We start from the raw sequence: 9284 nt of genomic DNA on the forward strand, positions 1-9284 counted from the left end.
GACCTGCAGCTCTTCAAGGTGTCAAGATCTACACCCCCTGCTTGACCAGCCACTCTGCCCTCAGACTGGCAGGAACAAATTACATACGAAGGTGGAGGACCCGGTCTCCTTCCTTCTTGGACCCCAGAGCATTTGGCAAAGTCTCAGAAGCAGAAAGAATTGGCAGGGGTCCCACTTCCTCTCTAGCTTTAGATCCCCAAAGCAGAAACATTTCTCCAGGAAGATAAAAATGGAAAGAAAACCCTTCCGTCCTAAACGCATCTTCAGAGGGATTGTCGGCCTATGATTTGTGGGTCTTGGATCGTGGATTTAAATGGGGACCTATTTCTTATGGTGGGGGGCTTGGTGACCATCTTGGCAGTTCCCATGAGGGTCAGGGCAGGGCAGGGGGTGGGCACCTTCATCCCCAGGCTCAGTTCTCATCCTCACTGGTATAGATGCCAGATTCCCAGCGTTCTGCCATGGCGTTCTTGTGGCGAGTCACCCTTGTGGCTTCTAGGATCTGCACAAAAGAAGGCATGGAGACCCCATCAGGGTCCTAATTCCCACTCCCCCAGACATCTCCGCCGATGGCCAATTCATAGGCCTGGAATAGGGGTAAAATAGGACCATCCCCTCCTCTGTTTCAGACCCTCTATTCCTAGTAATATGACCAAGGAACATGCTAACTCATGCTGAGCTTCATGGCAGGGAAGATGCCCGGGTCTGGCATTTTGGATTAATCTCAAGGAGAGCCACAAACATATTCCATAAATCAGCCAAGCTAGCTGGGCTTCTACACAGGCTCAGATGCATTTCTCTGTCAAAGACAGTGCCCTCATGTGGGGTCTAATCTGCTCAGAAACCTTCCCCCTCTGGTAATGGTGGCACACGGACCCCCTTTCCATATTCTGTGCCCATGGCAGGCAACACAGGAAGATCACAGCAGAATCCACCTCAGGCAGACACCACCAATTGAGAACATTCCCAGTACTGTCCTCACACCTATAAGAAAGGCTTTCAGTGGCCCTGATGCCACGGGGCAGGGGGCACAGGTGGGGGAGACAAAGACTTGTGTTGTCCCCAGGAGCTCACTCACCTCGGAGTTGATGCCGTCCGTGGGGCTGATGCCGGCATACTACAGAAGAGGAACACACGTCAACACCAGGGATCTTCCTGCCCAACCCCAGAACCTGCCCAGAACTCCACGCACAGCCCACCTCATCACCACCTGGGGCGGAAGGGAAGCTGCTTCCTGCCCACCGAGGTCTCCCCAAATATCCCACGATGACCCCAACCTCAAAGCCATCCATCATGCTGTTCCCTCACACTGTTCCCCTCAGTCCAGCCTCTGCTGAACATCTGCAGTTTTTCCATCTGATTCATCATAAGAAAGACAGCTGACATTGGTGGAGCCCGTACTGGGGCCTTGCTCTGAGCACTAACACACACATGCTCATTTCACCCTCACATGGAGGCTCCGAGGGGGTTGTTGTTACTATGATCAGTTTACAGAGGAGGAGGCCCAGGGCCAGAGAGGGGCAGGACTTGTCCAAGGTCACACAGCCAGCAAGTGGCAGGGCTGAGACTAGAACGTGGGTCACTGGGCTCCAGCCTGTGCCCTGAACCGCTGGGGAGGGCTGTGTGTACCAGGTGGGCAAGGCTGGGTTTGTGTTATTGTTGTGGAGCCCCTGACACCCTGCCCAGGGAGGATTGTGGCCTCTTGGTTACCAACGTGTGGTTTGGAGTCATGAGCTGCCTGACCCTGGGCATGTGTGACCACCAAAGCGTTGAAGGTGTGATTTGTGCAAAAGTCCTGAGCACAGGGCACGGCACGTTATATGTGCAGTGTGGAAATAATAATAAATAATGATGACAATAACAAACACATTAATATAATGATGGTGACGATGATGATAAATCACCACGCTCCGTCTTCAAGCAGAGTTTGTTCTTTGGCCTTTGAACCCAGGGACGACCTCACAATAGGGTCAAAGACCCCTGCTGATGTGGCTTTTCCAAGCAGAAGTCCAGAAATGAAGAGACGCCCAGATTATCATTCTATATATATCAGGAACGGGGAGACTGAGGCACAGCCACCAGCGGGTTGGTGAGGGAGACGTTACTCAAGCCCAGGTCAGACGTGAATCTCACTGACCCTCCGGTGGCCCTAATGGGGGGCTGTCAAGCCTGACCCTGGGCTCTTGGGGTCGGGCTCCACACTCACCCACAGGTCCTTCCTCTTTCTCTGCCTGGGAGCCCTGTCCGCTGGCTCCTCCGCTGTCCACACCAGGCCCGAGTGCAGGTGGACGGGGGTGAACACAGGTGACTCGGACACCGAATAGCTGCCCGTGATGCCTGTGGGGTGGGGGATGTGGGTGGGAGGAGAGAGAGGGGGCATTGGGGAAGTGGAACATTTGTCACACCTCAGCTCAGGAGACAGTCTCTGGTCAAGAGGCTAGAGCAGTTAAGGGACAGGTGAATGGACAGACAGACCGAGCAGACAACCCGTGGGGAAAACTGAGAGATCAACCCAAAATAGCCAGTCAAGAGAAACTATTGATAGATGGACCAGACAGGCAAGGTGAAAAACATTAAAAGCAACATGGGGAATATTTCATTCTAACAAACAGGAGCAATCAACCAAGAGGATAAATAACTGTGAACCTTTATGCACCTAATAACAAAGGATCCAAATCCAGAAAGCAAAAATCTGAAGGCACACTCGACATTTCTCTACAAAATCAGCAGCTTACACAGACAGTCAGGGGGACAGCTGAGTGGGGGAAATGGATAGTCAGGAGATGTCCCCCCACCTCCAGCCCTTCCTGACATCCTCGAACTCCACCCGGCCCCCAACCTCTGAGACTTGAAGCAAAACAGCCCGTCCCTGGGCCCCCTCCTCACCGGATGCCTGGGAGGAGTGCCTGGAGTCTTGGTCAGGGCCATTCTTGGGTGGTGGGGAGGTGACCTTGGGGAAGAGAGCGTTCCTCCGCTCCTCTGCCACTTCTCGCTCCCGGCGTAGGACGCTCTCCACTTCCCTTTCCAGCAGATCCGATGACAGGGACCTTTGTGGCCTCACCACTGGGGCCCCGGCCACGTCCCAGCCCTGAACGTGGGAGGCCTCAGCCTGCTGGGGCACATCAGGGACCCCAAACTTCAGGGGACGCAGGCGGAAATTTTCCCATTGCACGATACCCTCGTTGGCTTGCAGGGGTCCCCCAGGGGGCTTCAAGTACTCTTGCTTTGTGCTCAAGGGTTTTCCAGAGGATTCTAAGAGATGCCTCGGAGACCCTGTGGCCTTTGGAGAGGCCATAACCTTGGCCTCCTCTGTGGAGAGACCATTCGACTTGCTGTACACTCCAAAGGCTGGGAATTCTAGCCTGGGGGTCCCGGGGTTCAGGTACGGCTGGTAGGCTTCAGGCGGGATGCGGTTCACCTTCCTCACCTCTGGAGCTGGGCTGGCTGCACGGGCGTCTGGGGCCGGGCTGAGGATGGAGTCTGAGCTGAGGGCTCTCCTGAGTTCAGGCGGGGGGTCCTTGGAGACGCAGTCAGGTGTGGCTGCCCAGCTCACCTGCACGCCCTTCCGCCGGTGGTCTTCCTCACGCTGTGTCTCTTGTACAATGTCCCTCTGCACATAGAGTGACGGGCGGCCCCTGTCCCCTCGCGGGGCTGTGGCCAGGCTCACCTTGGTCAGCAGCGGCCTGGTGGGGATCTCCACCAGCTCCTGGTGGCCGGACGCCTGCTGAAGCCCCCTCTGTTTCCGCAGATCTGCCTCACGCTCCTGGGCCAGTCGGATCTCCCGCTCAATGGGTGTCTCCATGGGGGACTCCAGTGACTCCACTTGGCACCAGGAGCCAGAGTAGTCAACGGCTCGGACACTAGGCCCAGTGGGCAAACCACAGACCGTCTTCTCTTCCCAGACCACCTCCTTCACCTGGGGCTTGTTGGAGACAACATACCCATTGGTTAGTTGGGGCCAATTCAAGGCCTCGGGGGCCTGGCTGACCCCTGGCGGGGCATAGGCGGGGGCCACCCTGGCCAGGGGGCTCTGAGGCGCCCCTGCGTTGGCCTGCTCCAGGCTCAGGAACTGCTGCCTGGCTGCCAGAAAGTCTATCTGCTCCCTGTCCACCATGTTATCCTCCAGGGGTGTGGACCGAGGGGTCCTAGGGTCCTGGCTGCGGGTCCTAGGGTCCCTGTGCTCAGGGGTGTCCCGAAGTGTGGCCACCGTGCCGCTCTTCCTGACTGTCTGGCCCTGGATGACTGCACAGTGCTCCCGCTCCAGGTCCCTAGGCCTCCTGGCAAGGGCAACCCCGGCGTCCAGGCGGTAGGCCTTCATCTCCTCGCTGTCATTGTCCTCAGGGTGGAGTGGCCGTGGGGACAGCTCACTGGAGAAGGCCCATGGCCCTGTCGTCACCATGTTCAGCCGGGCCTCATGGTCAGTGGGCCATGCCTGCGGCTCGTCCTGGCCCCAGCCCTCGGGCCCCACACCCACCAGCTGGAAGGTGTAGCTTGTGTCCCCATCGAGTGCAAGGCCGGAGATGCGGGGCGAGCGGGGGATGCTGAAGATGGGGTATCTGGTCACTCGGTCCATCTCCTGGGGGTCTCGGCTGCGACCTGCCTCTCGTGGGGTGCAGACCGCTAGGCTCGCTGAGGGAGGAGGAGGAAACAGCCCTGGGTCAGAGCACGGGGAGAGGGACAATCTCCTGTCCCCCGAAGGGCAAAGTCCTGGCCAAGTGGCCTCTGTGATTGGTTCAAGAATGGGTGAGTGACCCAGCATGGCCAATCAGAGAATTCCACTGTCTGACCTCTGTGATAAAGTGACCCAGCCTGGCCAATCAGAGCAGAACACCCCTGGCCTCTGTGACTGGTGCAGGGACAGGTAAGTGACCCAGCCCGGCCAATGACATGGAGTCTCGGGACTTTGCAATTAGTGCTGAAAATTGGACCCTCTTCCCACTGGGCTTGTTAGGCTGGTGGGTTGAGGCAGAGAATCACTGGGGGCTGTGTGTGCCCCCTTATGAGTACAGCTTGCTGGAAAGCAACCCCAACACTGACAGTCACCCGAAAAACATTTGAGCTCCTGGATCCAACCATACCTGAATCCCCAGATGTCCCCGTTATGGACCCAACGACATGCATTAGCTGTGCCTAACATATGCAGCCCAATGAATTCAAGGCACCCCTGCCCATGCCAACCCCCACACACCCCACACCCTGCCACACTGACCCCTGCAGTCCCCGCTCCTTCTACGTTCTCTCCTCTGCCATCCAGCCCACTGTGTCCAGGTCCGCCTTGATTTTCGTGGCCTCCCTGGGCCCCCACCACACTTATCTGTCCCTGCCAGGACACAGACCCTTTCTGCCCTCCTTCTGACACTCCTTCTGTGATTCTTTCACTCCTCATTTACAGATGGCTCCAGCAGGCCTGACCCTTGCTGAGGGATGTCAAATGGGGAAACTGAGGCCCAGAGAGGCAGTGACTGGCAGCGACTCCAGTTTCCCGGCTCCCACATCCTGGTTCTCTCCCTGCACCTGCCCAGTGGGACACCTTGTCCCATCCCAGATACACACCCACTGCCTCAGCGCCATAAAGCCAGGATGGGCTGGGGAAACACCTTGGACCTTGTCCCACTGAGCACGGCCCTGGGAGGTTTCCTGCAGGTCACACACCTGCTCTGACTTTCCTGTGGCTCCTGGTGTCTCTGGGGTGTAGTTCTTCTCACGCCCATCCCAGGCACTCGAGGCCACCATCTGGCCTCAGCACAAAACCCCAGACTGCAGGAACCTTCACTTCAAACCCGACCATCCTGCACCATCAGCTCTCTCTGCCTCGAGGACCCCGCTTCTGCTCTGGTGAAGCTTCCTTGGCTGCAGCCCAGGGGACACCTCCTCCAGGGAGCACCCCCCCGGATTGTCCGTCCCTGGGAGCTTCTGAGCATCTCCCATGTGCGGGGCCCTGCACTGAGCACCGAGAATTGGGCATCAGCCCTTTGCAGACAAGAAAAGGAAGGCTCAGCCGAGGACACGTGGACTTCACAGCTCGAGCTGTTCCCAACTCCTCAATCAGCCTTGTCGCTCCCGGTCCCACCAGAGCTATTGCGTACATCTGCTGCCTTTGCACCAACTTACTTTAAAAATCTACATGTAGTTCTAAAAAGGAAAATGTGGCCCCTCCCCGAACTGGACATTAGGCAACGTAAAATCAATCGGGGGAGCGACGTTACAACTGACACTTTTATACGAATCACACATTTAAAACTTCAACTTTTAAACACTATTTAAAAACAAGCGGGCTTGGGTGATAAATCCCAGCCAAACCAAGCTGATCCTTTATCCCGAAAGGCAATGAACCTGCAGCCCCCGGCCCTGAGACGTCCCCCTGTGGTCACCTCTTTGAAAGGGGGAGAAACTTGCTGAGACCCTGCAGCCACCAGCCCGGGACACTCTCTCCGGCATCCGCTCCTGCAGCCCAGAGTCTGGTATACAGCAGGTACTTCATAAAGACTGGCTGAACAAACATCACTCACCCCAGGTGCTCAGACATGGGGGTTGGTTTCATTTCAGACCCGCGGGCCTGGTGCGCACCCCTCCAGCCCCAATCCCGCCCTCTTGCCCGGGGCTGACCCCACCGGGCTGGGCAGGTCTAGGTCCCACACTGTCCCCATACCTGGGGCTCCCCGGGAGGGCAGCGGTGATGCAGGAGTGTCGGCTGAGTGAGCAGATGGACGTTTCCCCAGTGGGATTTATAACCCGCATCGGACATTAACTCCGGGGGAAAACGGGCCCCGCCCGCCCGTCCTCCGGCAGGTGTCCGGTCTCCCGGTGGGTGGGGCGAGGGTGGGGGACGCTGCTTCCACCTCCGCACGTTCCTCCCGGGTGACTCACGGAGGGTAGGGCTCGTCACGGTCTTGGGTTCAAGGCCGCTGAGCCCTATGCGCTTGTGGCCTGGGCAAGTTGCCGCTGTCCACTGCCTCAGTTTCCCCATCTGGACAGTCAGCAGCAGCACGCGGCTACCGTGCAGCACCGCTGTGCAGAATCGGCACCCTGTGCCTGCTACACAGTAGGCGCTCCACACATGCCTCCATGGTGGTTGTCATGGTTGCTGATGTCAGGGGGACCCTGGGGCAGGTGTCCCTTCTCATGAAGCCACAGGGCACGATGCTGCCCTCGTGGGGCTCGGGGAGGGGCCGGGCAGCCTGGGCGCAATGCCTGGTGTGGAGAAGCCCTAGGAGAAGGACCCTCTGCGAGGCCGGGATGACAACAGCTATCTCAACCTCTCATGTCCCCACGTTGTCCCTCCCGCACCAAGTGCCTCACCAATGTTTTGTCTGCTCCTCACAAGAGCCTGTGACAGGGGGACATTTTTATCTCTGAGGCCCAGAGAAGAGAAGATGCTCACCTGAGGTCACACAGCGATGACAGTGACAGATTCTGAAGCCTGAGCCCTCACTCCCGATCGCCACCTCCTCCAGGAAGCCCCCCTGGGCTGCTCCAGCCCCACCCTGAAACTTGTCTGGACTGAAACTGGGTTTATGGTCCCTAGTGTCACACACCTGCCTCCTCCTCATGACAACCGGCTTCCCGCCCATGGGGCAAAGTCCCCTGGTGGGCCCACGTCAGCTCACGCAGCAGGGAGGGTATCCTGGGGTTCCCCTGTCCCACCCCCTGGGGCTACAGTCACCCTGGGCTCCTGGCTGGACAGAGCCCCTAAGGCCTGGAGTTGCCTTGACCCTGGGCTGAGTCCACCCAGTCTGAGACCCCAGCCACCCCCGAGCATGGACAGAGCCTCTATCCTAACACTCAGCCCAGGCTGACACCCCCCATCCCAGGACCAAGGCTGAGCCCCCAGCTCTCCAGGCTGAAGCTGCCCACCCCTCCTCCTGTGCCCCTGAACAGGACCCCAGACCCTGGGGGTCTTGTTTGCTGCCTGGAGTCTCCCAAGCAAGGGTCTGTCTGGTGCTGAGTCTCCCCAGGAGCCTCCGGAACTCCCAGAACCGGGGCGGGGGGGTCCTCTCTGCCCATCATCAGGCCCCTCCCTCGGAGCATCAGCGGTCAGGCCTCCAGGATCGGGGGTCCCAAAGCCTGGGGCGGAAACTGAAGCCCCGGCAAGGCTCAGAAACAGGGGCCCCCGCACCCCCACCTTCCCAAGACCCCAGGCAGGCCCAGAGGGGGAGGGGAGGGCAGGAGGGCGTCCCTGCTCCCGAGGGCCCCACAGGGAAGCGGACGGTGCCAGCTGGTGCACGACTCCCCCACGCCCAAAGCAGACCCAGCCTCACGCAGACCCCACCCCAGGCAGGACCCCCATTCTGGCCCCCGGTGCCCCAGCCTCACCCACAGGCTCCGGCCGCAGCAGTCCCTGAGCCTCAGCTCCGGCTCCGTCTCTGGGCACAGAGGCCTTCGGCTCCTCCCTGCTGCCAGGTTGCCAGGGGACAGAGGCCACACCCGGGGGAAGCAGGTGCACCCCCCCAGCCCCACCCAGGCTCAGGAAACAAAGTCCAGAGGAGGCGGGAGAAAGCCCATACCCGGGCGGGGCAGAGGGCGGGCACCGTGCCCACTGCGGGCTGCCCCTCGGCCCCCAGGCCTCCAGCCCACGGGGCTAGAACTCGGCTGGGAAACTTCCTGGAGTGCCACTGCCGCCTGGCTCCCCCGCCACCTCCCAGCAACGCTCAGAGAGGGACATCGCTGGCCTAGGGTCACACAGCAGCTCTGAGCCCCCAGCTGCCTCTTTCCCCTGTGGGGGGTACTGAGTCCCAAGCCCCTCTGTGCCTTCTGGCCCAGGCCACCCCTGGGGCTGCTCCCCCAGATGGACTCTCTCTCAGATAAGCCGGGCTTGCCAGACTCTGGGAGGGTTCGAATCCTACCTAACCCCTCTGCGCCTCCTTCCTTCCTCCAGGAAGTGGGAACAGGCCAGCAATGGCTCCCTCGGGTCTCTAGGAGAATTCCCTGGGCCACTTCCTGTAAAGGACCAACCGAGGCCACAAAGAGCACCAGAAAACACTGGCAGGATGGGTAACACCCCAGCCCCATTCAGAGATGGAGACACCGCGGGGCTCCACTGTCTTACTGGATTCTTGTCCAAGGGACAGAGAGCCTGCCAGCGCTGTGGGTGGCCCTGGCCCCCCATCTGCAGGGAGACCAGGCCCCTCAGCCCAGCGCTGTTTACAGGGGCTGGGGAACACAGTAGAGGAGGATTGGGCATCAGTCTCCCAGGCTGGGCTCTGTCCTGACCTGTCCCCTGGCTGGCAGTGGGGCCCCTCTGAACGTCAGTCTGTTCTTCCAGTAAATGGGACCCCCAGCTCCGA

At 59.4% G+C, this 9284-nt stretch overlaps 1 protein-coding gene across 1 annotated transcript; it reads right to left on the minus strand.

Annotated features, from left to right (window-relative positions):
• Positions 1-412: 412 nt before the first annotated feature.
• On the minus strand, positions 413-4573 carry MISP (mitotic spindle positioning). The gene is made up of 4 exons (XM_063109345.1): positions 2887-4573; positions 2207-2337; positions 1079-1117; positions 413-502 (listed from the first exon to the last, which is right to left on the minus strand). Exons 1-4 carry the CDS (start codon positions 4571-4573, stop codon positions 413-415), a joined length of 1947 nt encoding a protein of 648 aa, XP_062965415.1.
• Between the last annotated feature and the right edge of the window lie 4711 nt (positions 4574-9284).

This window comes from Cynocephalus volans, chromosome 10 (genome assembly GCF_027409185.1).
Source record: "Cynocephalus volans isolate mCynVol1 chromosome 10, mCynVol1.pri, whole genome shotgun sequence".
Lineage (NCBI taxonomy): Eukaryota > Metazoa > Chordata > Mammalia > Dermoptera > Cynocephalidae > Cynocephalus > Cynocephalus volans.